At 41.8% G+C, this 27821-nt stretch overlaps 1 protein-coding gene across 4 annotated transcripts in view; it reads left to right on the top strand.

The window, feature by feature from the left end:
• NOL4 (nucleolar protein 4) overlaps positions 1-27821 on the top strand; it is a 291792-nt gene that overhangs the window by 240604 nt on the left and 23367 nt on the right. For all 4 annotated transcript variants that reach the window (XM_066578051.1, XM_066578050.1, XM_066578049.1 and 1 more), the window contains one exon: positions 14945-15058. In XM_066578051.1, the coding sequence (XP_066434148.1) occupies positions 14945-15058 (114 nt within the window). The remainder of the gene's footprint in view (positions 1-14944; positions 15059-27821) is intronic.

Here is a 27821-nt window from a genome sequence, read left to right as displayed (position 1 = left end):
TGCATGGCGGACCTGTAAAAGTTCATGTCTCCCATAGTACGTTCCTGCATATAACCATATTGCCCAAGTACTATCAGCACTGCTTTACTATCTGTCACCAACGTCCCTTAAGGCCTGTTTCACGCGGGCTACAAAATCGCACAATTTTTTAGCAATGCGACATCACTACAAAACACATGTATGTGAAGCCCCTGGTTTCCAATGGGTTCTTTAACATGAGAAATGTTTTGTAGCCTGAAAGAACCCACTGGAAACCATGGGCTTCACATAAATGCGTGTTGTAGCCCATGTGAAAGAGGTCGAAATGTAAGAGTCATTATGTTTGCCATGATCTAGCTAGAGTTAGGAACATGACAACTTCTTTAGACCCAAGAGTCATAAGAAAAGCAGTTGGATTTGTGGAAAGACTACAGAAGTACAGGCCTAGGCTTGCTGAATTATAGGGGCTTGCAGCTTGTGTGTTCATTATCATTATACAATAAAATAGTGTAATTTTATGTATTTGGGTTATTGATTAGAGATGAGCGAGCACGCTTGGATAAGCCAGTTACTCGAGCGAGCCTCGCTCTTCTCGAGTAACTGGCTTATCCGAGGGGGGGAGCGGTGGGGGAGAGAGAGAGGCCTCTCTCACTCTCTCCCCCGCTACCCTCCACTATCCCCCGCTGCCCCCCCCCCCCCTCCGAGCATGCTTGGACAAGAATGCAGTTACCCGAGAAGAGCGAGGCTTGCTCGAGTAACTGGCTTATCCGAGCGTGCTCGCTCATCTCTATTATTGATGTAGCGTACGGTAGGTGATAGATAAAGTTCATGGAGCTCTGTGCCGGTCATTTTTTACAGATCACTCTAAATTCAGCTTTAATTTTGTTTATTCTCCAATGCTGCTTTTGGAGTCTCCTCTACTCTATATAAGACTTTATGTTATATTTCTATATATTAACCCTTTCCAATCCACTGACGTCTAAAGACATTAGGATTTAAGGCTGTACAGCTCTGATGTTGGAAGACGTCTGTCGGGGTTCTCTTACTGTATATTGTTACCTCATGCAGTACTGGCTTTAGTCAGCATAGAGCGCCGTTGTGTAACGGCAGAAAAAGAGTAAGCCCCCCTAGGAAAATCTGGATACAAATTGGATTGGAAAGGGTTAATACAAATCTATCTCATTTTAGGAGTTCATCTAAATTTATTTGGCTCCATTACATGTACTTAAATGATACAAACATCCAGAATTTACACTTAATGACAGTGGCAAAGTTCTGTACTGTGATGGCAGTTTTAATGTGATTCTTGTGCGACTTTCTTTCGCCATGTGGCCACCATGCGCTGCTGCCATCTGTTGCAGTCAGTTCTGCATTGGGTAAATAAGCTAAGTAAAGTTCTGCATCAGCTGCGCACAGACATCACATATTTACAGCCTTAGGCCGGCTGCACACGAACGTAATTCACTGCATAACACCTGCATGCGACAGTTGTGTGGCATGCAGCAAGTATGCTGAGGGCCGCCGGTTGCCATACACTATCTTGGCGTAATACGCTCCAATATAGTGCATGCTATGATTTTTTTCTCAAATGCATTTCGTGCAAAATGTGTGATCGGCAGCATGGGAGTTTATGACAGATTGGTACAGTGCATTCCGCATGTTTAATTTTTTCTGTTGGATTTCATATGAATGTGACATGGGGAAAAAAATTCTGACATGTTTCATTGGACACCATATTCTGGAAGTTTGCATTGCAAACTAGGGAACAATATATCTGTAATATATAACTATATTGAGGCACTATATGGTATCAGCAGCACCACAAGGTCAGATTATCAGGGACACCGCTCTGCTGTTTGCATGAGGTTTTATCGTAGAACTTCCACGTTTGAGGCCTCAGGATGAAAATGAAATCTGGTTATTATATATTTTATTACTTTTTAGCATTTGTTGTTGTTAGCTGTTTAGTCGTTCACGACCTTTGGTGATGCTAAAGCCTCCCTCCATGTTTTTCGGTTTTGCGCTGCTGCTTTCAGTTGTGGGATATCCATGCCAGTACCAGCTTTGACAGTATCAGCCATCGTGTTCCTTGGCGGCCAGGTCTTCTTTCGCCTCTGATCTGTCCAATCATAGATTTTTCTAGCGACTCTGCTCGCATTGCATGGCCAAAATACGTGAGTCTGATCATCTTCCCCTTCAGCATTTAGACTTTTATTAAAGGCAACAAAATGTTTTGCAGTCCTTTTTACCACTGCAATGCATAAAATGAGTCCCTACAAAGGTAAAGGACAGTCTAGGGTAAAGAGATTAGGCAGTAATCAAAGAATTAACTCCATTAGAAGATCTCTGCTTGCTGTCTCATTGGGAACATTCAGAGACTGAAACACATACAGACCTTATATTTCACAAAAAGGGAGGGCATGTTTCTTCGAGTTCAGTGTAGGAAGTGCTTTGTGATCTAAATGTCCTTGATGCCCAGGTTCTTAGCATTAAAGGGGTTTTGTCATTAAAAGAAAAATTATCTAAACTTACCTATTCCTTCCCTGTCTGTCTCCTTATCACATCTTCTCCTGGTTGAGCTTCTCCAGTGCCCCAGGTCAGCTCACTGCAGGCTGGGCCCAGCTTGTTTTGAAGGCTGCTTTATCACAAACTCCTTCCTGCTGGGTCAGTGAAGGTCAGGTCCCTGTGCTGTAGCTTCACTGCCTAGGAAGGAATTGTAATCTATTTCAGAGACAGATCGCATGAGCAATTTCTGAAGAAGATAGGCAGTCCTCCTGCTGGCCTGTGAGCTGTGACATAACGTACATTGGCAGACTGCTAACCTAATGTACAGTAACCTCACAGGAAGGAGCAGAATCAGGCAGCTGAAGGTGAAGTGACCCCCTGGACTGCAGGAGACAGGAGAAGATAAGGGAGGTGAAGATCTGGTAAGTAGACTGATGGGGGGGGAATAGATAAGTAGAGCATTTTTCTTTTTTAGTGACAGAACCCCTTTAACTTCCCCTGATTCATTGTAGCAAACCTCAGAGCAGAAAGGTGGTTGGTACTACTGTTGGGTTAAGGATAATTTCACACCTGTGTTTGTCTTTCCATTTTCCTGATTACCGAAACAGGAGAATGGAATGCCGGATTCGTCCCATTGCTGGGAAATGAATGGCACTTAATGGATTCCATTGACTAGAATAGAGTTTGTCAAGCTTTTGGCATGCCAATCAGCATTTTCCCAGACAAAGAGCAGCATACTGCCTATTTCTCTAGGATTTTGTGCCAAATCTGTGCCAGACACTCTGAAAAGAGCCTCCAATATAGAGGCTTAGCTCACATAGAATTGCCTAAATTCGGCCTCTTTTACATGGGACGACTTGTCGGGCATAGATAGAGTGATAATTGTTCCTGCTCTTTTACACGGGAACGATCATTTCTAGTGCATGGAGATGGAGCGGGCTGGAAGGAGCCTCCATTCATAGTAAGCAGGCAGTCATTTATAAGTGAACGACTGCCTGTTTACATGGGCCAATGTGTTGTTCAGATTTCTGCATGCAGAAAATGAATGACGAACAAGAAGCGAACTAATTACCATTTGTCTTTCAGTCGGGGCACGCATCTACACTGAACGACAATTGTTCAGATCCTCGCTGGATGGTGGAATCTGGACAATTGCCGTTCAGTAAGAAAGGGTCCTTAGACCCACTATCCCCAGCTGTAAGAATATTACATCTCTTTGAGTTTTCAGCATCTGGAAGTAAGCAAGACATTTTTTCAGTTACTGATAGGAAACAAATGCAGTATATAAACACTTCAGCATAGTAAAAATTTGCATAACTTTTTATGATACTGTGAAGTAATTACGCTTAATTTACATAAGAATTGACAATCCCTTTAACAAGTACAGTGAGCATGTAGATACAGACTTTTCCACAACGAAATGTGTCATTCTTATTCAGTACTCATAGAAGACGAAATGAGGGCACAATGCTTCCTTGGATAGGAACTCCACAAGGGGAGATATAGAATATAAACAACTGTGCTCACCTTATGTCGTTATGAAAGGACTCACCAATCGCACATAATATACTCCAGGGTGCGCTGCATCCGCAGCTGGCTGTTCCTAATATGAATAGACCACAGTAAATCCAGAAGCAAACGTCAAAAATTGGGGTGTACTCCCTAAGAGATGTCCCCTCTGTTGGGTAGCACATTCAGATTTTTGGCGTTTGCTTGTAGATCATTCTTATTGACTCACTAATGAGGGCATTTAAGAATAATAAAAGCAGTAAAGTTACACTAAAAGTTTTGTTTGATGTTCTGTGGGGCAATGTTGAATACTTGGGATATTAAAGTTTGTCTCTGACCATTTCACTTTTAAAAACGACTAGCTTAGTGTGAAACTCCTGCCGACGTAGGGTCCACAAGTTCTCCTGAATTGACTTGATCTTTTGGTATATTAGTCTTTTAGGTAAAATAATCTTTTGTTTGCGCAGTATGCCGGCTGCTCTGTGTCTATCTCGCTTCTACAGATCGCTCCGCAGATAGACAACATGTATGATGTTTAGACAGTAGCTATGTCGAGACAATACAAATATTCTTATACAAGTAGGCAATCAACTAAATAGAAAGTAAGCACCGTATCCCGGGTACAGAATACCATTATTTTCAAATAACCTCACTTTCACAGCATGTCCTCGCAGGAAAATTATAGCTGAAAGGTTTTAAAAATAGGATGAGTGTAGAAATATGTCCTTACATAAACTTCTTCTATTGCCGCAGTAACCGTGCATTGCTAGCCCAGCTTTGTTAAGAAAATGTATTTTGTCTATTTGTTTCAAAGTCATCTTTTAAATACATTTCAATTAGTCCTTTGAGTAGCTTGAGGGATAATTGACAGAAATTAAAAAAAAGATGTCACTAGTGCATTAAAGCTATAAAGAAAGGTTCAATTAAACGATATTTCATAGTGCATTACTATAGCTAACAGATATTGGTTGATCCTATTGTGGGTCTATACTTCATAGAAAAACACAGTAGGACTGCGCCACAAGGTTCGTCTTCAAGTTCTTTACCACATAGACCCAATCCCTTGGACTTAAGGAGAGCTGCAAGACATGTAGAGGGCTTCTCTTAAGCAGAGAACCTCCCAGAAAGGAAATATATAAACAATGTATTGTTAGGAAAAAATGGCCCTGCGCTACACGGTACTGTGGTGACAAAATGTACGTCTATCCAAGAGGTGAGGTGAACATAGAGAAACAACACTTACTGGTCAGGAGGGGGGTATGATGCTCAGAAGCTTCCTCCTTGAAGTGTCGACTCCGAAATAAAATTGAGGTACGCTCAGGTCCACGGAGGTAAAATCCGATGCTTTAATGTAGAAGGCAACGCGTTTTAGTGCTTAAACCATAGCACCTTTCTCAAGCCAGTCATATACAATACACATACATACATTTAGATTTATATACACTAAGTAGTAAGTGATACCTTGCGATCTGTCCTGTGTAGCACCATCTTGGAGGCGGAGCTGGTGATGTTGACGTACCACGTGATCGTGTGCGGGCAACGCTGGCATACCACGTTATCCCGAGAGTCACATGACGTGTGACAACAGTGTCATCCTGGAAGTCGCGTGACGGCTGCGTAATCACGGCGACGTGCCGCATCACGTGACCCTCTGTGACGGCCATGTGTTATTGAAGTGCAACACTTACATCTTGGTAGCCCGCATCTGTAAGATCCTTGTACAGGTTTTAAAAAATGTTTTGCTCCATTGTTTTTGGTATTGTGGTTTCTTCCACATCTGTGGGGGCAGGAGGGAGCTACTAAATCTTTTAATGTTTTATTCCTTCGAAAAATTATGGAAGGTTTCTCAGGGATAGCATTTTGTAGAAAGGGATCTTCCTTTAGGATATTCCAGTATTGTTGTAGTGCTTTTCGAATTTCAACATGTTGTGTGTTGTATTTTTTAATAAATCTTGAATGAAAGGTAACTTTCTCTTCTTTTTTCCTTATTTTATTTCTTAATTTCTCTTTGTTTGTCAAGGCTTTTTTGTAAGGGGATTCTATTAAAGGAGCTGGATATCTCTTTTCTTTAAACTGTCTTTTTAAAGGAGATGTCCCGCGCCGAAACGTTTTTTTTTTTTTTTTTAACCCCCCCCCCGTTCGGCGCGAGACAACCCCGATGCAGGGGTTAAAAAAACCACCCGCACAGCGCTTACCTGAATCCCGGCGGTCCGGCGTCTTCATACTCACCTGCTGAAGATGGCCGCCGGGATCTTCTACCTTCGTGGACCGCAGCTCTTCTGTGCGGTCCACTGCCGATTCCAGCCTCCTGATTGGCTGGAATCGGCACGTGACGGGGCGGAGCTACACGGAGCCGCTCTCTGGCACGAGCGGCTCCATAGAAGACTGCTGAAGACCCGGACTGCGCAAGCGCGGCTAATTTGGCCATCGGAGGGCGAAAATTAGTCGGCACCATGGAGACGAGGACGCCAGCAACGGAGCAGGTAAGTATAAAACTTTTTATAACTTCTGTATGGCTCATAATTAATGCACAATGTACATTACAAAGTGCATTATTATGGCCATGCAGAAGTGTATAGACCCACTTGCTGCCTCGGGACATCTCCTTTAATGTTGAAGATTGGGCTATGAAATCTTCAGTTTTGGTACAATTTCTCCGTAGTCGGACAAATTGTCCGTATGGAATGTTATTCTTCCATGCCTTAGCATGGCAACTGGTGTATTTTAAATAGCTATTAGTATCCGTTTGCTTAAAAAAAGTCCTTGTATTTATTGTATTGTTTTCGATAAAAACTTTAATGTCTAAAAATACTGCACGATTTTTACTGGAAACTCCTGTGAGTTCTAGTCCCCATCCATTCTGGTTGAAATTGTTGATAAATATTTTAAGATCACTTTCTTCACCTTCCCATATAAAAAATATATCGTCGATGAATCGACGGTAAAATTTAATGTTTGGTTCATGTATTTTTTTCTTCTAATGCCCCCATAAATAAATTGGCGTAAGCGGGCGCAAACTTCGTACCCATTGCTGTCCCTTTCCTTTGTTTAAAATATTGATTGTTATAAATAAAATAATTATTATTTAAAATAAAACTTATTGCTTGAAGAATGAAATTTTTTTGATGATTAGTGGGTCCCGAGTTAAAAAATAGTCTACTGCTGCAATTCCCTTATCATGTGGTATATTGGAATATAATGATGTCACATCCAAAGTACATAAAATGTAGTTCTGTTGCCAGTCGATGTCCTTCAGAGTTTTCAAAAAATCACTTGTATCTTTTGTATAAGCTGGTAATTCGATTACTATCCATTGCAATTGGCGATCTACATATTCGGATAATGCGCATGTAATAGAATTGACACCAGCAATGAATGGGCGGCCTGGAGGTTTTTTTTTTGTTTTTATGGATTTTAGGCAAGAAATAAAAATATGGTGTCTCGGGTTCTTTTACACAAATAAAGTTTTTTTTCTTCCTTTGTTATAAAATTCCTTTCCAGAGCATCATTCATTAGTTCTTGTAATTCCGATGTTATTTTCTTTAAATGGTTTTCTTCCAATTTCATATAGTATTCCACATCCCCCGAGATGCTTTTTGCTTCAGTCTCATAATAATTTGTGTCTATAATAACCGTGGCTCCCCCCTTATCAGCTCTTTTAATTACAATCTGTTCATTATTAGCTAATTCTAGTAAAATACTCTTCTGTTTGTTTATTTTTAACATATTTCGAGTAAGGTATATCTGAGTTACACATCAATGTTAAGTCTTTCAGAACTTTTTGATAGAAGGTTTCAATGAAACAACCTTTACTCTCTAATGGGTAGAATCGGCTTTTTGGTTTTAAGTTAGTTTTAATCGGTTCAATAGTAGAATTTCCAGGTTCTACTTGGGTAACTGGTGTTTCATTTCCTAAAAGTTTTTTAATTTCAAAGCGATGAATAAACGTTAATTTTCTAATAAAAGAGTTAAGGACTACAAACAAATCAAAAAGATTAGCGTCGGTGGATGGGGGGGGGGGGGCTAACTGCTATTGGATGCGACATTTCAAAAGGCAAGCAACTTTTTAGTTTATCTTTTTTACCATGTACTTATTGTCTGTACGGGTGCTTTTCCTGAACAGATTAATGGTTGAACCATTGTTATGCCACAAGAAAATAGAACTTCTTTCTTTACTGATTACAAGACTTCTGAGCTCAATATTGATGAGTGAGAATACATTTCAATCTAACTGTTGCTGTGCATCGGCCCCAATCAGGAATATGAGTCGGAGTGACGTCACAGTGTCAACCCCAACCTATGTAACCGTGCCTCCGGTGTTGGGCACCAGTGAGTGCCTTCATCCTGGCACTTCACTGGTGTCATCTGTTGGAAATTCCTCAGTAGGGTTCAGTGTATAACTTGCCTTTATTCTCAACCCTTCTATCTCCTGTGGTATATGGACTGACTGGCCTATAAGGGGGTGTTTTCCCTAGCCAGCCAATCAGACATAATAGAAGTGTATTTATTCTAGGCCTACCTCTACACAGGTGTGGATTATTTTTTCTGTTTGAGGTGTCTGGTGTGGCAACTGTGATCTGCAACTAACTACCAGTAATTATACATTTACTGTGGAGCTTATTCATTAGGTTCAAGATGTGGGGCCATCCTTATCAGGGCGATCACCCCATTTATATGCAGGGTCCACCACACCAACAATTTGCTATCGTTTTTTCTTCCTTGTGTTTTGGTGTTTAAGTATATGTCTATATTTGTCCTTTGTGGACAAGCGTAAGATCTTAGTGAGACGTATCTGTGACGTCCGTAAGGGAAACCGCTTCTACGTCCCGCACAAACGTAACAAACTGTTTCTGCATAATAACTAAGGACAAAGTAGTTGTCTTTAGTACAGTTGATGGAGTGGATCAGCATGTAAGAAAGCTGAGGTCGCTTGGTCTGGCTCTGGTAAGTAGTAGGGTTTGGCACAGTCTGGTTCATAATGGAGTGGGTGGAGTGACCTGGCACATTGTAAAGTTGGTCAATAAGGGTGGCTTCACAAGGGTATATTTGCACACATATTTGCATGCACAATATGCAGAGAATAGAACTTATTGATTTCAATTGGTTCATTCTCATTTCCTTTTTTAGCGTGTGTTTTTTCGTGCGCACAAAAAAAATAGGACCTGCTCTATTTTTGTGCATATTTGCGCACCAACGGTCCCCATATAAGTCTATGGGAGGTGAACAAATGCGTGCTCAATGCACACGTAAATGTGCAATATGCTGTGCAATTCCATGAAGAAAAGAATGCATCTGTACCTCATTAGGCTAATTCAGGGCATGTCCGTCTGCTGCACACAAACCAACATGCTCTTCGTGTGCAAAAAATACATTAAAATGCCCCAATACGTGCACAAATCAACCTTATTCATAGCGCAAATACGTTGTGCTGAGGTGTCAGCAACTGTGCATCCACTTGTGTGAAGCCGCTCTAAGGCTGGGTTTACACTGTAACCGCTTTTTTTTTAAATGCAGCACAATCTATTTTTTGCATATTTGCCTCTGCAGTTTGTATTCTATTCTATCGGGCAAACACAGATCAGTATTTACCAAATAGAAAATAATAAAAATATTGAGGTGAATACAAATGAAAAATTGATAACAAGCGGATGTGAGGTTTTTTGAAACACATCCACAATACGGATCCGTATTATGAATGTGCATTTATACCCACGTCTGAAACTAGCCTAACAAGTAGTCTAGCAAAACAACTGTTACGTTGTGGTCTTGCACATAGTACAGTTGGTGAACGAGTAGTTTGGCGCATAAATAAAGGTGGTAAAGAAGTAGTTTAGTATATAAGACAGTCAGGTAAGGAGTGGGCTGGTACATGGGGCAAGTTTGTGAATGAGTAGTTTTGCATATAAAACTTCTCAGAAAGGAGTAGTCTGATACATATTTAGGTTACAGAAGGCAAACATATGGGGAAGCGTTAACCACTAAGTAACGATCCATTACGGCTGCACTAAGCAGTTGCATGCTGCTGTAATGCTAACTACAGCTTGTTGATTGCTGCACACTATAAGACAAGAGGAGCTGATTCATATTTTCCATTTATTTTGATTTCTCATTAGGTGTATTAATGGATAGCAACTCTCATCGTCATTATTGTAAACTCAACTTTATGTGATTATGGACTGGATTGTTTTACTTCAAGGGCATAATCTGTAATAGGCTTTTAAACAAAATAAACACTTCTGTGAGCGTTGTCACTGGGGCTCTGTTTCCACTGCTATAAGGCCCATAAAACATCGGAGTCCTCTGGCAATGCATTAATTGCCTTGATTTGACCTGAAATTATCCCTAGCTAAATATTACTTGTCCTAATGTTCCAGCAAGGTGATTTCAGAAAGACAAAAAAGCCAATTTTACACAACAGAATTTCACATTGACGGTCATTATTTCTCAGATACATTTTTCACCTAGTAATGTTTCCATAGAGTATTAGCGGTACTATGTGAGTGTATCAATTGTTCTATTAATATTTCATGCAGCGGCACTTCGCTATTTATGACCCTCTAATTGTCCTGGAGAAAGAAATCATTACAGTATGAATGCATGAAAATAACATTAAAATAAATCCTCACTCTAGAAAATAATTGCAGAATATGCTGCTTATTGTGACATGAGACATACAGAATATACAGGGATCGCCGCTGGTCAGCTACATTCTGTATAATGCGTTACATTTAGCAACATACTTATTACTGGGGGGGGGGAGGGGGTTGTATTGGTAGAAATAAATGAAATCCCAAAATAATACTGTTGTACCCATGTTTTACTTCTATACACTGTTGTGTTAGTCATGTAGACCATCACTGCCTTGTGTAAGACCGAAGTATAACTGTTGCAGTTCTACGTAAATTCACATTATATTTTTAACAAATGTTTTGCTGTTTTTTGTTTTGTTTTACGTTTATCAGCTTGGAGTGTTTTCTTGTAGCCCAGATGCTTTTCTTGATGATTTACTTATGGGATATAGATTGTGATTAGAGTTGAGCGAACATACTCTGCCAAGCTTGATGCTCGTTCGAGTATTAGCGTACTCGATGGTGCTCGTTACTCAAACGAGCATCAAGCCATGTTTGACCCTGCCCCAGTTTTTGGTTCCTCCCTGCTGTGACGTGCCTGTTTTGGCCCCTCTCCGACGAGAGAGAGAGAGAAACTAGAAAAAAAAAAAAGCTTGGCACCCGGCGTCCCACATGCAAAAATGCTTGAGTCTCCCATTGTAGTCAGTGGGGTTCGTTACTCGAGTAGAGTTCTCGAATTTTACGAAAAGCTTGACTCGAATAACGAGGACCCGAGCATTTGGGTGCTCGCTCATCTCTAATTGTGATGCATTTTATATAGTGCACTCCTCTGCTAATAATATATAAGTGATTAGCAATATGGAAAGTGGTTTGTTCTGGTAAGAGTATTCCCAAACTGATGTGATGTCAAGATCACCGTATTGTGTGATTTCCTCAGTACTGCTAAAGTAGTATTAAACCCCACAGAAGTACCCAGGACTGTCTTCACCAGCAGGGAAAGTTGGGTAAATTCCAAAGTCCACTGGGCTTGAGGGACCCATGGCAATCTGGGTGAAGATGCTCCATGCCTCTCAAGCTGAGGGTGGGGAAGACATGAGACCCACTGTGACATCACATACACCCCATGCCAGCTCAGTTAGAATCTATAGTAGATAAATTGGCTCATACGTGTTCTGTAGCTCCTGTGCATTGTTTAAATATTGTGATATATGTGCTATCTGTACAGAATCAGCTTTTCTACTTTTTTGTAATCTATATATATAAAGCTGAAAGCCCTCACTGACTCACTGACTGACTGACTCACTGACTGACTGACTGACTGGCCAAAAGTTCTCCAACTTCCCGATGTCGTAGAAACATGAAATTTGGCGCAATCATTGATTATCTCCAAAATAGGAAAAGAAATTGGGTCCCAACTCGATTATTCAATTCTAGTGCAAAAGAATTGGCGTCGAAATTTAACGTACATAATCTAAATCTCTCACTTCCCAATGTCATAGAAATGTGAAATTTGGCACTAGCATTGATTATGTCATAAATAGGAAAAGTTAATAGGTCCCAACTCGATTATTCAATTTTATGCGCAAAAGAATTGGCGTCAAAATTTTACGTACATAATCTAAATCTCTCACTTCCCAATGTCATAGAAATGTGAAATTTGGCAGGAGCATTGATTATGTCATAAAAAGGAAAAGCTAATGGGTCCCAACTCGATTATTCAATTCTATGCGCAAAAGAATTGGCGTCGAAATTTTACGTGCGGAATGTAATTTTCTCACTTTCCGGTGTCATAGAAACGGGAAAATTGGCACGAGCATTGATTATGTCATAAATAGGAAACGCTAATGGGTCCCAATTCCATTATTCAATTTTATCGCAAAAGAATTGGCGTCCAAATTTTACGTGCAGAATGTAATTTTTTCACTTTCCGGTGTCATAGAAACAGGAAATTTGGCACAAGCATTGATTATGTCATAAATAGGAAAAGCTAATGGGTCCCAACTCCATTATTCAATTCTATGCGCAAAAGAATTAGCGTCCAAATTTTACGTACGGAATCTAATTTTCTCACTTTCCGGTGTCATAGAAACGGGAAATTTGGCACGCGCATTGATTATGTCATAAATAGGAAAAGCTAATGGGTCCCAACTCAATTATTCAATTCTATGCGCAAAAGAATTAGCGTCCAAATTTTACGTGCGGAATGTAATTTTCTCACTTTCCGGTGTCATAGAAACGGGAAATTTGGCACGAGCATTGATTATGTCATAAATAGGGAAAGCTAATGGGTCCCAACTCCATTATTCAATTCTATGCGCAAAAGAATTAGCGTCCAAATTTTACGTGCGGAATGTAATTTTCTCACTTTCCGGTGTCATAGAAACATGAAATTTGGCACAAGCATTGATTGTGTCATAAATATGTAAAGTTAATAGGTCCCAACTCGATTATTCAATTCTAAGCGCAAAAGAATTAGTGTCCAAATTTTATGTACGTAATCTAATTCTCTCACTTCCTGATGTCATTTTATATGAAGGAAACGTCGCATGGTTACCTCCACGTGGTGTTTCCTGGGTAACGCAGAGAACTATGCAAAACGGTGAACATATCTTTTTCCTCAGTATCTCTAAAGTAACCACGACTTCATAAGATTTTCCGTGTGAACACCAGATAAACACCACTACCAAATTAACTCGGGCGAAGCCGGGTATATCAGCTAGTATAGCATATTGCTGAGGACTGCCTGGTAACACCGATGGCCAATGAAAGCACAATGAAAGCATGTTATTTCTGTATTGTTTATTCATATTTAGTGTTCTGCTCTATATTGTGTTTACTTAGTTGTCATAGTTTGCCAGCTGTGTTGAGTCGGAAGCAGGTTGATGTCACAGCATCAGTCCAGACCCACATGCCAGTGCATGCTCAGTGTCATTCCGGCATTGGATGCCCACATGAGCACTTCTCTGTTGGTGTATGGATGAATTGGTTGGTTGGGAAGCATGTGCTTGTTTGTACACATTTATTCTGGCTCCTTCTCTCAATGAACGCCAGTTATACTTCTTCTTTAAGGGTGTTTCTGGTCAAGTTGGTGGTTACAGTCCTGTCCCACAATTCAGATAAGGCTGTTAGGTGTTACAACACTCCATATAACATAAAACACCAATCTCCTGATTAATCGCTATCTTTTGCATTGTTTTATCGTCTGGTATTTTCTGGTCTTGTGTAACATCTACCGTATATGCTCGAGTATTAGCCGACCCGAGTGTAAGCCGACTCAATAAGTTTTATCACAAAAAAACTGGTAAAACGTATTGACTCGAGTATATGCTGGATAAAAAAACAAACTTCCATCCTCACCTTCCAGCCGGCGTCTGTGTCCCTGGCGGCGGTGCGGCAAACTGCTAGAATCCTCCCTGCTGCCCTCTCTGCTCGGCTCTGTCATTCCCTGCTGTCCCTGTGATAGGCTGTGAATGATCGAGCGCCGGCTGTGATTGTCCGGCGCTCGATCCAATCACAGCGCCTCATTTCACAGTGCTGATGGTGGGGGATTTGAAAGCCAAGTAGGGAGATTACAGCGGGGAGAATTCTAAAGCAGCTTGCCGCACCGCCGGCAGGGACACAGATGCCTTCCCTGACTTGAGTATAGTAGAGGGGGCTTTTTCAGCACAAAAAAAATGTGCTGAAAAACTCTGCTAATACTCGAGTATATACGGTACTTTATTTTGTTATCCTTTATAGCAACCTTTATCCCCATTTCCAACTAGCAAAAACTGGTTTGATGTGGTGTCACCTTCATCAGGGCGAGTGCTCCGCTTTTAGGTAGGATCTCCACATATCAGTAGGTTAGGGTCAGACTTTGTTTCCCCACTCTTGAGTTTAGGTTTTATATACTGTGTTCTCTACATTAGAATATTGTGTGCATATCCGTCCTTGTATAAAAAATAATTACGTTCTATCCAAACAAGGTGTTTTGCGTCCAGCTCAGGTGTAACATTAGTGTTTTATATACATTGCATATGAAATATTTCCCTATTGTATCTGTGGGCAGGTTTGAAATAATATTGTCTTCTGACGGAACCAAAGACTTGGTATTTTTAGCCATCTATAAGGCAGACCTTTTGTAAACCTCTCTACAAGGTTATCTTGTAACATATTGAGCATCATGAATTGTAATATGATATATTCCAGGTGAAGGATTATCCTGTGTTTCTTCATTTTGTCATCAGTTCATTTCCCCCTTTTAGTTCTTGTTGTTGTGTGTGTGTGTGTGTGTATGTGCATTGTAAAGTGGAATTACAGTAAATACAGTCCTGTCTCCATTTAACCCTAACAGATCTAATAGCTGTTTAATCTCTGTATATCTATAATGTGCTTTTTTTCAGTCCCGACCTATACCCTCACACCTCACCTCCGCTGTAGCAGAAAGTATCTTAGCCTCAGCCTGTGAGAGTGAAAGTAGGAATGCCGCCAAGAGGATGAAGCTAGACAGACAGCAGGTACTGTTCATGTCCTTGTTTTACCATTGGAATGCAAAAATCAGCGTAATACAAGTATTAATGCTGTGTACATAGTGCAGCTCATTATGGTTTGTATTCTGGGCCATTTTCTCATGAAGACCACCCTGTTTAGATACCCTTGCTCCTGCCGCCATGGCTGCCATGTAGTATTACATATTCCCTGCATCAGCTGTTTGCCTGCAAACACCAGTACCTACATTAGTACCTGCACACCCCAGAGCTGCAGGAGATGACTTACATGAAGAACCTTGGAGATCTCAGCATTGCGGGGATCGATTCTTAAGTTTCTCGTGATTATTGTGCCCCACAGTATGAAGATTGTTGTGGATCAGAAACACTGATAATAACCCAACTAGCCAAAACATAAAGCAGCTAAAATCAGTAATGTAATAACTAGAGTTGAGCGAGCGAGTAGTGCCTTATGCGAGTACCTGCCCACTCGTCTCAAAAGATTCGGGTGCCGGCGGGGAGGAATGGGGGAGGGGGTGATCTCTCTCTCACTCTCTCCCCCCCGATCCCGACTGCTCACTTCCGCAACACACCGCTCTCCCCCACCGGCACCCAAATCTTTTGAGACGAGGAGGCAAGTACTCTCATAAGGCACTACTCGCTCGAGTAGTTTGCCTTAGCGAGTACGCTCGCTCATCTCTAGTGATAACATAAGTAGACATTTAATTAAAACACGTGACAAGTAGGTACAAGAGTAGGAAAGTACGTTTTGTGTAATTGTGTGTTCTTGGTAGTAGATAATGTATGTGAAAGATACCAAAGTAGTACATTATAATAAAAGATTAGAAGGATCCAGAGCAAAAAAGGATATTTACACGACCATTCTGATAGAATGACCAACTTGATAGATCCTTTTGTTTTTCCCCTTGTGATCATATGACCGAACAGGTAAAACAGAGCAATGCAACTAAGTAAAATAAAGATGATCCATGGATAAAATTACAATAAAGGGAGATGGAGCAATACTTCTGCAGCGCCACCTATCGGAAGGCAGCATTCCTGCAAGTCAATGTTAGACTCTTTATACAAGCCTTGTAACAATGACTGGGAACTGTGTGCTAAAACATGTGTGCTAAAACGTACAATGCGAGGACTTGATAAAATAGGTTTAATGAGTCACATTCTGAATCAGCCACTGTATTTCCAGAACAAACGCCGAATTATAATTGTGTAAGTGGGTCAGTACAGTGATTCACCAGCCCGAGCTCTCTGTCTAAATAATACAAAACTCTATTAGAACCGTACTTGTCGCACAGCATGAGGCGTAATATTTCCAGTGACTTCATATGTTAAACAGTTCCCATTTCGCAGACACTGTTGTATCTATCAAAGGTTAAATCGGAGGATTTTTAATTGACTTAAAGACTTTCAAGCTGCTGAACTGTTGGCGCTTCTGACAAGGTACAGAGTTTACTGAGTCGATCATTGAATAGAGAGAAGTGCATGCTCCTCTTAAGACATTTGTGGGGGAATTAGCCATTGTGTGTTATAATGGCTACTAAGCCGGTAAAGCCTTACAATACTGTATATTGCCAGTGTCGGATCTTGACATTTTAGTGATGCATTGTATGTGTTTTTTTAATGTGAATTTCTATGTAGCTTTATCTTTACAATCAGAGTTTAATTGGTTCGGCTAATTTATCAATGGTGGCCTCAAGTGTGACAAGCATAAGATAAGCACTGGATAAGATGGGGGCTTGGGCAGAAAAATGGCAAATGAAGTTCAATGTTGAAAAATGTAAGACTATGCACATGGGCAAGAGGAACGGATGTCACAAATATTCACTTAATGGGGTACCGCTGGGGAAAAGTGATATGGAAAAGGATCTAGGGGTATTAGTGGATAATAGACTAAACTGGAGTAACCAATACCAGTCAGCTGCTGCAAAGGCAAATAAAGTCTTGGGGTGCATTAAAAGAGGTATAGGGGCGAAGGACGAGAACATCATCCTTCCATTATATAAGGCACTTGTCAGGCCTCACATGGAATACTGCGTACAATTCTGGACACCGGTGCTCAGGAAAGATGTCACAGTGCTTGAAGGGGTTCAAAGAAGGGCAACTAAACTAATACATGGAATGACGGGACTGGAATACCCACAGAGGCTATCCAAATTGGGACTATTTACTCTAGAAAAAAGAAGGTTAAGAGGCGACCAAATAACCATGTATAAGTACATGAGGGGACAACACATGGATCTCTCCCGCGATCTGTTTACACCCAGGACCACGACGGTAACAAGAGGACATCCGCTACGATTAGAGGAAAGTAGGTTTCATCACCAACATAGAGAGGGGTTCTTTACTGTAAGAGCAGTTAGACTGTGGAACTCTCTACCGGAGGAAGTGGTGATGGCAAAATCGATAGAGGAGTTTAAAAGGGGACTTGATGTCTTTCTGGAGAAGAAGTATATTACAGGATATAAATATTAGGTTAAGGGTCAATCCTGGTATACAGGCAGGTAGGAACTATTAGGGGTTGATCCAGGGAACAGTCTGATTGCCATTAGGGAGTCGGGAAGGAATTTTTCCCCCAAAAGGGCTAATTGGCTTCTGGCCCTGGGGTTTTTTGCCTTCCTCTGGATCAACACAGTAGGATAGACAGGCTGGACTAGATGGACAATGTCTTCATTCGGCCTTACATACTATGTTACTATGTTACTATGTAAGCATGGCTGTTCTACTTCAGGATGCTTAGTATGGACCTGAGCTGGCAGGATGTTAGGAAGACAGGAAATTTGCTATATAATACACTGCCTCTCCATGTTGCACAGTAAGGATCAAGAACGATAATAGGTTATCTGTTTGCAGTAATTGAGCGGGTGGGAGGGGGCATGGAGATATGCTTTAAAAAGGACCTCTCAGGTTCCCTAATATCTGTCTTAGGGTGGCTTTACATTGGCCAATAGTCACCTGAGTAATTTCTCAAAAAAGAGATTACAGACGCTTGTTGTCCCATGTAAACACAGGACCTGACAGGGCAAGTGAGTGGGAGTTGCTTGGGCAAGTTCGTTATTAGCTCAACTAAAAAACAAGCGACTATAGTCCCATGTAAACAGACAGGTTGTACATCTATGAGCAACCGTTTGGTGGCCGACCGTTAGAGATCTCCAGCACCTTCCTCCTACATTCCATGATCGTTCGGATAGCCGTTGGGCATTTAAGCACCTAACAGTCGTCCCATGTAAAATACCCCTTACTAAGTACTTGTAATACCCAAGAGTTAACAGTTGTAATGCACCTTTTCTCAGAACTTTGCATTGTTTATTTCCTCTGTTATTCCTCCTGGAAATGTATAAATAAATGTAACACTGGGTGTTACCATATCCCTTGTCTGTAGTATGAGTCCTTACTTATTGACAATAGCAATGATAGCACCAAGTTGTTAAGTTACAAAATGTTGTCAAGTTTAGCTTGACTTTTAAGAGCTCACTCACATGGGGGTATGCAGTTTTGGTCTGTTAAATATGCAGTGTTTTCACAGACCCAAACTGCTTGTATTTGGTCCTTGCTGCACTTCTTTTGCACACATATTCAGTGTGTTTTTCATGCGCAGAAAAAATGCAAGAACAACCACTGGATTTTTCCTGCCGTCTTGTGTAAATACACATGTATCAGGCATATTCACTATGTATTTTTAACACTCCTATAGATTTGTATGAGTAATTTTGGTCCATAATATGGACTCATCTGGAATCCTGTGTCCAGTTCTGGGCACCCCAATTTATAAAAGACATAGACAACCTGGAGCAAGTTCAGAGAAGAGCTACCAAGATGGTGAGCGGTCTGCAAATCATGTCCTATGAGGAACGGTTAAAGGATCTGGGAATGTTTAGCTTCCAAAAAGAAGCCTGAGGGGAGACTTAATAGCTGTCTACAAATATCTGAAGGGCTGTCACAGTGCAGAGGTATCAGCCCCAGAGGCGTAACTTGAGGCTTCTGGGCCCCAATGCAAAACCTGTAACCGGGCCCCCAGCTATTATGCTTTATTCATAGTACTGGGCTCCGTATATGGAGAAGAGAGGCCTTATGGGCCCCCAGGGCTCCTGGGCCCGGGTGCAACCGCATCCTCTATAGTTACGCCAGCCCTATTCTCATGTGTACAAGGAAGGACTAGAAGCAATGGGATGAAACTGAAGGGGAGGAGACACAGATAAGATAATATAAAAAACTTTCTGACAGTGAGGGTGATCAATGAGTGGCACAGGTTGCCACTGGAGGTGGTGAGTTCTCCTTCAATGGAAGTGTTCAAACAAAGGCTGGACAAATATCTGTCTGGGATTATTTAGTGATCCTGCACTGAGCAGGGGGTTGGACCCGATGACCCTGGAGGTCCCTTCCAACTCAACCATTAAATGATTCTATGACCAAGATAGTCCAAGCTGCTATTTTTTTCACATGCATAAAATATTCCAAGGCAACTTATACAGGGTTTATGTTGTCCGTATTATGCACCTATATAATATGCTCATAATACGGATGGCAAATACGCCTGTATAAATAAGATCTAATACATTATATTTAACCCTTTCCAATCCACTGTCTGACATCTGAAGACATTCTGATTGAAGGCTGTACAGCTCCGATGTCGGAAGACATCAGGCAGGGTATTTTTACTGTATATTATTGGCCGCTCTGTTGTCGGGGGCCTCACCGGAATGTCACATACTGCTGTACTGGCTCTAGCCAGCAGATGGTGCCATTGTAAAATGGCAGAAAGAGAAAGCCCTCTAGGAAACCCTGAATCCAAAATTGGATTGCAAAGGGTTAACTTTCAGTGCTATAGTTTGTTTACTCTTTCAATGGCTTTTGTTGTGTTAAGATAAGCAATCAATAGCTCTTGAATGACTAAAGGCTGGTTTAGACACAAGGATTATCGCTCAAAAGATGTCTTTTGAGCGACTTTTAAACGATAATCGTGTGCCTTTACAGAGCAAGGTGATCACTCAAAGGTTGAGCGATCACTTTGTGCTCCGAGTGGGGTATACAGAAGACAAGCGGGGCTGCTTGTCTTCTGCATACAGCTGTTCTCTACTCGGAGTGCCTGGCTGTTATACAGCTGAGGGCTCTGAGCGGGGTATGCAAAAGAGAAGCGGGGCTGATGTCAGTGCAGTTAGACACAACGATTATCACTCAAAAGATGGCTTTCGAGCGAATTTTGAGCAATAATCATTGTGTCTAAATGGGCCTTTAAAGGGGGATTCTAGTGACATTAAATTATCCACTATCTGAAAGATGGGGAATACCTAGCTAATTGCAGGGGTCCAATCACTGGGACCCCTGTCAATTGCCAGAATATGGGTCCCATGTCCCCTGAAAGATTAGTAAAATGAATGGAGTTGCCACTACGCTATTCATTTCAGTGAGACTGCCATAGATTGCCAAGTGTCGGAACTCTGCTATTTTTCCGCTTGCATTAAAATAAATGGAGCGCAGTAGACGGGCATGAGCGCTGCCTCTCCATTCCTTTTGCCAGTCTCTAAAGGGACGTGGGATGCCAGTGGTCGCACCCCTACCAACCAGCTAGTTAGCCCCTATGCTGCGCCTAAGGGATAACGTAATGTCACCAAAATATTGCTTCAAATAATATAATTTTCTGCTACAAGTTATCAGAGACACATTAAACTTTGCTACATCTGTGCTCTCACATTTCCAGGAAGAATGACAGAACAACAGCACAATACAAAATTTTAAGAACAGGTAGAATTTGGGGGCAAATGCAAATATGTATGAGATCTTACATGTCAAGAAAGTTGATAAGATGTAGCTAGGAAATCCTTCTAAGGATATTCTGTAAGTATGCACTAACCCTGAAAGTACTATGTACTCACGGCCTACACTAGTGATATTATATATGAGCTTTATGATTAATTAAAGGGGCAACATCTTCACTTCATATGATTGGCTAACAGAATTTTTGAATATAAACAAAACATAGTGGTTACAATTGGAGATGCAATTCATCTGAATATATTAAATGCTTTTAATGCAATTTTCTGGGACTGAAGGATGAAGGGGTTATCCTCAGAAAAGATCAGCAATGTCGGCTCTCTGGGCATCCGAGTTCAGGCGCCCCTGGCGGTCAGCTGTTTGCCAGAACCACTGTGCTACTTCAGTGAATGGCGATGAGCTTGCAGCACCATTTGGGGTTACTCCATGGTGTACAGAGCTCTCCTAGTTCCAGCACACAGCAGCTCCTGTATACAGCCAAGATTTGTGATTGCAATTTCTTCAGGATTGTGGTTTTTACAACCTCACAGATTTGAATAGCTGGTTATTGCTTTAGATTACTGTAAATAAGAAGTTTGGATACTTTATTGTGGTCTGGTTATCTCTGTGAATTGCTTCCATAATATGGGAACACCAGGGGAAATTTACTACCAGACAGGGTAAAACTAGACCAGGCAGACTGAAGATGCCTTACGTTTATCACAGCGGCTCACACTGTGCGGTCATTTTGGAGAAACTTGCTAGAATATTATACACTTTTCTCTTCCCTTCTTCTCTTTCTGTTCCACAGCAACTCTTGGTTAGCTTACTTTAGGCCATTTTTGTACCAAAATTTTGGCATACCCACTTCATAAATCTGGTGCATTAGAGTTTCTTCTAAGCCGCACCCTCTTTTGTTGACACTTTTGAAAGCCATTGTGGTCCTAATCGTACGTCCGTAGGCGCAAAGGGGCCCAAACCGGAAGGAGCATTACAATTCAACAGTTTTTTTTTTTTACTTTTAAGTGATTGCCCTTATACATTGGATAATGGTGATCACGTGACCGGGGAGCGCTCACTGCGGCCCTCGGTCACTGCTCCAGGTTCTCAGCTACCTTTAGTAGCCAGGAGGAAGGAGATCTAAAATTTCCCGGGCTCTTACCCCGGCTTCTGCGCTTGTGTCCACTGCTTTGGTGATGGGCGCATGCGCCGAAGCTGTGGAAAGATCCGTGGATAAGGATCACGTCGAGGGACATCGCCGCAGGCCTTAGGTAAGTAACTTCACTTTCCCTCTCAGTTCGAAGCAATGACGGGAGGTGAAACTTTAGCTTTTTTTTTTTTTACTTTTACGTGATTGCCGTTATGCATTGGATAATGACAATCACGTGACCAAGAACCATGACACCCCCCCCCCCCCCCCGTGAGATCTACAAGCTCTCAGGTATGTTTAGTAGCCAGGAGCAGGGAGATTTTTAATTACTCCGGCAATCCATGGCTTTTGATGCATGCGTCCACCATTTTGGCGACAGGTGCATGCACAGAAGCCGTGGTATGGTCCGCGGATAAATGGAGGGGCCCTAATTCATCTCTCCTCATGGATATTAACTGAGAGGGGAGATGAAAAGTAAACTTTTTAACTTTTTTTTAACTTTACATGATCGCCGTTATCCATTGGATACAGCGGCTACCGGTGATATCTCTCTGCTCTCGGCTACACATGGTAGCCGGGAGCCAGAGAGATTTTAAATTTCCAGGCTGTGAGCCCTTCTGTGCATGCGCCTGACGTATGAAGGACCAGAACGTCACGGGACATCGCCGAGGACAGAAGTGAGTACTTTCAGCTTCCCTCATGGATCGGATCTATGAGGGGAGCTGAATCTTTAACTTTTATTTACTTTTTTTACACTTCTATGCGATCGGAGGGGGGCCTGTCGTGTCCACGGCACATATGGCTTTAATCCCCAGAGCGAGCATGTTTTTATGGCCCTAGGGATTAAAGCCATAAAGCAGGAGGTAAAAGTTCTATGGGGGGTCACTAAGGGGTTAAATCTCCCCAATTGTGCTACTCTGAAAGCTTTTGGGACTCTTTCACATCTGTGTTAGAGCTTTCTGTCTCTCTGTTCTGTTTTTGGAGCAGAAAATGGATACAAATGTTTTTTTCCCCATTGTTTTAATGGGTTTTCAAAAAAAACTGAATGCTTTCAGTTTCCTTCCGTTCTGTTATGTTTCCATCTGTAAATGGAACAAGTAGCTCCGCTGGCTGCGCTATTACTACCGGTAATACACAAATGCCTGTAGGTGAAATTTGGTAATGTTACTTTGTGTCTAAGCTTAATGGACACAGGTCATACATAATACTACATTTTCCCCATTTACATGACAGTAACATCTGCTTTCACCTTTGTCAGATAGCCGTGGGAGTACAGTGGTGCATGGCTGAAAGTGTGACCCTATCTAATGGCCAATGAGTGGGTAACATTCTGCCTGGAGCAGCGTTACAGTATTGATCTTTCAGATATAGAATTAAGTTATGGATATCTAATAAGCCTTGTTGTAACACTATGAGAAACTATAACTTATTGCATAGTCTCTAATAGGTTGTATAACATATTACATACCCTGGGAACATTACATTATTTGGTCTACAGTAATGGGGTTTATATCCTGTTATGTTTATGAAGAAAAATATTTTTAGAATGTTTTTTCTTAGTGACATCTTGTTGAGTGCTTGCAGAAAGACTGACAGTTATTGCAGGGACTAAACCTAATACTGTTATTTTAGGAACGCGGGATATCTCAGAGTCTGTGATTTTTTTGTATGTTTATTGCCTACAGTTTGTAAATTGTTTAGAGGGTCATTAATGGGCATTCCGTTTAATAAAGTTTAATGCCAGGGTCTTAACATCCAAAAAGGGTGTGAATACTTATACCTGGTGGAAAATATCAGCATGTACATGTTTCACATGCAGTAAAAAACAAATCAATGAGTGTCAACATAAAACATGGTCGCAGTAGGTTCTCCTCCATTTCTGGCTACTTGAGAAGGACTGATATTGGATAACCCCTTTATGTTACATACCTGGTGTGCTGTGGGTTTTACACCACTCCTAGCTACCTGTAACATAGTTCTTGTAGCAGGAAGGCTGGGATTTGCAGGGACAGACATCCCCCTTTCACACAGATTGTTCCCTATAGTCCCTTTCCTATATTCCACTGAAGGCTCCCATGACCCCATCTATCTTACAAACTGTTCACCATACCCCCCCACACAGACTCCCCATTACCTCTTTTCATACCCAAACAACTCCCTATTTCTGTTGCGCAGACTTCTCTCCATACCCCTTCTTCTAAGGCAAACTGCTTCTCATGCTCCCCTCTGTTAGACAGACTTCTCTCCATGCCCCCTCTTCTTTCACTGATGGCTCCCCATGCTCCCCTCTATCATAGTCTGCTCCCTATGGCCGCTCTCACAAAGACTTTTCTCCATGTCCACTTTCTCATACAGACTGCGCCCAGTGCCTTCTCTTTCACACAGACTGTTTACCATGCCGCTATATAAGAAAAGGAAAGATCCCACCTTGCTGCCCAACTTCAGCTTATGCTCCATGGCTGCAGATATATTCTTACGTTTTCCCTGCTGCCCAGTCACAGCAGCAACCTTCAGGCGAATTCAATAATCGGGAACAGAAGATTGTGTAGAAAATGTATCCATTTTATTAACTTGTGCTCTTATCACAGGACAATAGCAGGAGAACGCGTTTCAGTTCCCACGGAACCTTGATCACCTGGGAGGTGAATGTTTACAATGCGCTCTCTCTCACTCACTGCTCCCCATTCCTTCCTCTGTTACGGACTGCTTCCCATGCACTACTGTTATACTTCTCTCCATGACTCCTTTCTTTACAGATGACTCCCCATGCTCCCCTCTGTCACAGTCGGCTTTCTATGTCTTCCTCTGTGACTTTTCCTCATGTTCCCCCTGTCATAGACTCCTCTACTTTTCCCTCATAGTATGGAGCATACACTATTAAGAAGAAAAGGAACACAGTTTCCCTGAGCTGGAAAACTTTTAAACTTGTTGGTGTGCAGCATGAGGGAAGCAGTGACCCCCCTACCCTTATAAAGATGTATTCTGAAATGAAGCGGCACATCATTTTGAACCAATTTAGACAATAGAACAAAATTCTAGAAAAACATTAAGGTTATTGTCTTTTTAAATATGAGATAGCACCTTCCGCTGGGAGTACAGCTTTGTACAGTTAACCTCTACTACACGTACACCACGTACCATATATGATACTGAATACATAGTAATCGATGATGGAACATCACTACTGACTTTCACAATCTCCCATGTTCTGGCTTTCTTACCTGTCTAGTTGTGCGGCATGAATTCTCCACATATATAGTAAATAGCAATAGGAAATGAAGACTATCTGTATATGTGTTTGTGTTTTATACCAAGTCTAGCAATGATCTGTACCTGCTCGCTTGCTGGCAGCGTACCAAAACACTTTTCAGATACTTTAGTACTGATTGGGAAAAAGTTTAAAGAAAAAACAAATTGAAGTGGTCAACTGAACACCTCATCATTAAGAATCACAAGCAGTATTCCTTTAAGCTCTTAAGGACTCCAGATGAAGGCAGCTATTAGGTCTCTGACAAAGCAATTATGGACTAGACACATATGCTGCACGCTGACCTGACATTTGCCTCTGGATTGTTGTCATAGCAGCAGAACAGTTTGATGCAAGTGTTTTCTCCATCCTCTCAATGAGCCGGCCAACTTTCTGCAGCATACTTCTATAAAGTGTGTGCATGCGGCCATGTGACCGAAGTGAAGCCCATAGTTTATTTTTACGCAATATTTGGTAATAAATAGGTATTACGATGTTAATGATTTACCGCTGGCTAATATGGAGCGCCAGTCAGTCCTGCTGGTTACCAGGTAACAAGGAAACACTCCACTTGTCAAACATCAGGATCAACTGTTAAAGCCCCATGGGCAGCGGCACACAAGGCAGGATATGAAGTATGTAACACTATCTCGTATACGGCTGGTCAGAAGTATTATTATTATTATTTCCAGGGCGCTGGATATATGAGAAAGGGAAGTTGGAGTGGATTACCGGAAAATGACAGGAACTATAATCATGGGCTAAATGACATACAAATTAACCCTTTCCAATCCACTGTCTGATGTCTAAAGACATTCTGATTGAAGGCTGTACAGCTCTGATGTCGGAAGACGTCTGGCAGAGTATTCTTACTGTACATTACTGGCCGCTCTGTTGTTGGGGGCCTCTCCAGCATGTCACATACCGCAGTACTAGCTCTAGCCAGCAGATGGTGCCATTGTATAATGGCAGAAAGAGAGAGCCCCCTAGGAAACCCTGAATCCAAAATAGGATTGCAAAGAGTTAATATGGAGGCAGGACCTGCCTGCGAGAGAATATTCTACAAAGAATGGGGAAGGAGACAGTAGGTGGGGGTGGAAGCTTGTGTCATGGTGGCAGCATGGTTATTGTAGGTTTGTCTGAAGAGGTAGGTTTTCACATTCTTTATGAAGATTTCCAAAGCAGTAAAGTCTGATATGTTAGAGTAGTGACTTCCGGAGTATAGGTGATGCACCGAGAAATCCTGGAGATGGTTATGTGAGGAGCAGACTAGAGGAGAACAGAGAAGGTCTTGCGTGGAGTGGAGGTTATGTGTACAGTAGGTCGTAATCAGGATATTAGGTCAGAGATATATGGAGGAGACAGGTTGTGGACAGTCCTGCATGTAATTGATATCGTGAATTGGATTATTTGGACGATAGGTAGCCAGTGAAGGGATTGGTAGAGGGAAGAACCAGAGGACTAACAAAGGGAGAGGTGGATTAGCCAGACAACAGAGTTGAGGCATTAGTAGGCCATGTGACATATAGCAAATTAATAACACCATGTTGCTTCTTGTACTTTATTAAAGGGGTTTTCCAATATATAAATAATTGGTGGCAGTGGAAGTATGAAATATATTTTTAAAAAGCAAATATTCTCAGCTCTCCTCTGCTGCGCTGCTTTCCTAACGCTGTTCCAGTTCACCAGTCACTTGTTGATGTTGCCTGCAGTGGTCACATGGTTGTATACCCACATGATGACTGCAGGCAATAGAAGCCCCACAACAAGATGTCACTGATGACTGCTCTCCATTCCTTCCTCTCTCACACAGACTGCTCCATAATTCTCCCCTCTCTTACACAGACTGATCCATAATTCTCCCCTCTCTTACACAGACTGCTCCCTATTCTCGCCCTGTCACACAGACTGCTCCCTATTCTCGACCTCCTACACAGGCTGCTTCTCAATCTTTTCTCTCTTACACAGACTGCTCCCCAATCCTTTCTCTCTTATACAGCTTGCTTCCCAATCCTTTCTCTCTTACACAGACTGCTCCCCAATCCTTTCTCTCTTACACAGACTGCTTCCCAATCCTTTCTCTCTTACACAGACTGCTCCCCAATCCTTTCTCTCTTACACAGACTGCTCCCCAATCCTTTCTCTCTTACACAGACTGCTTCCCAATCCTTTCACTCTTACACAGACTGCTCCCCATGCCTCCTTCTTTCTCACAGATGGCTTCCCATGCTCCCCTCTCTCACAGTCTGCTTTCCATACCTTCCTCTGTTAAACAGACTGCTCCTCATGCTCCTCCTTTCATAGACTCCCCTACATAGTCCTCATAGTATGGAGCATTTGTATTAATCATTAAGGGGAGAGTTAAGGGAGTCTGCGCAGGAGCAGACTTTGGGCTCATTTACACAGCCAATAAATCCTTCAGATTCCTGTATCCAGCGGGAATCTGAACAAATATCATTTAGTGTAAATGCCAGCCGCGACTGAACGAGGAACAAGAATTCATTTGTTTCTCGTTTGTCGTTTCTGCTTGCAAAAAAGTGAATGACGGATCAGCCCGTGTAAACAGGCCGTCAGTCACTTATTCATAACTGCCTGCTTTCTGTGAATGGAGGCGGCGGGCTAGAACG

This window comes from Eleutherodactylus coqui, chromosome 9 (assembly GCF_035609145.1).
Source record: "Eleutherodactylus coqui strain aEleCoq1 chromosome 9, aEleCoq1.hap1, whole genome shotgun sequence".
NCBI classification, from domain to species: Eukaryota; Metazoa; Chordata; class Amphibia; order Anura; family Eleutherodactylidae; genus Eleutherodactylus; species Eleutherodactylus coqui.
The sequence above is the reverse complement of the archived record's forward strand: the minus strand, read 5'-3'. Positions and strand labels throughout refer to the sequence as shown.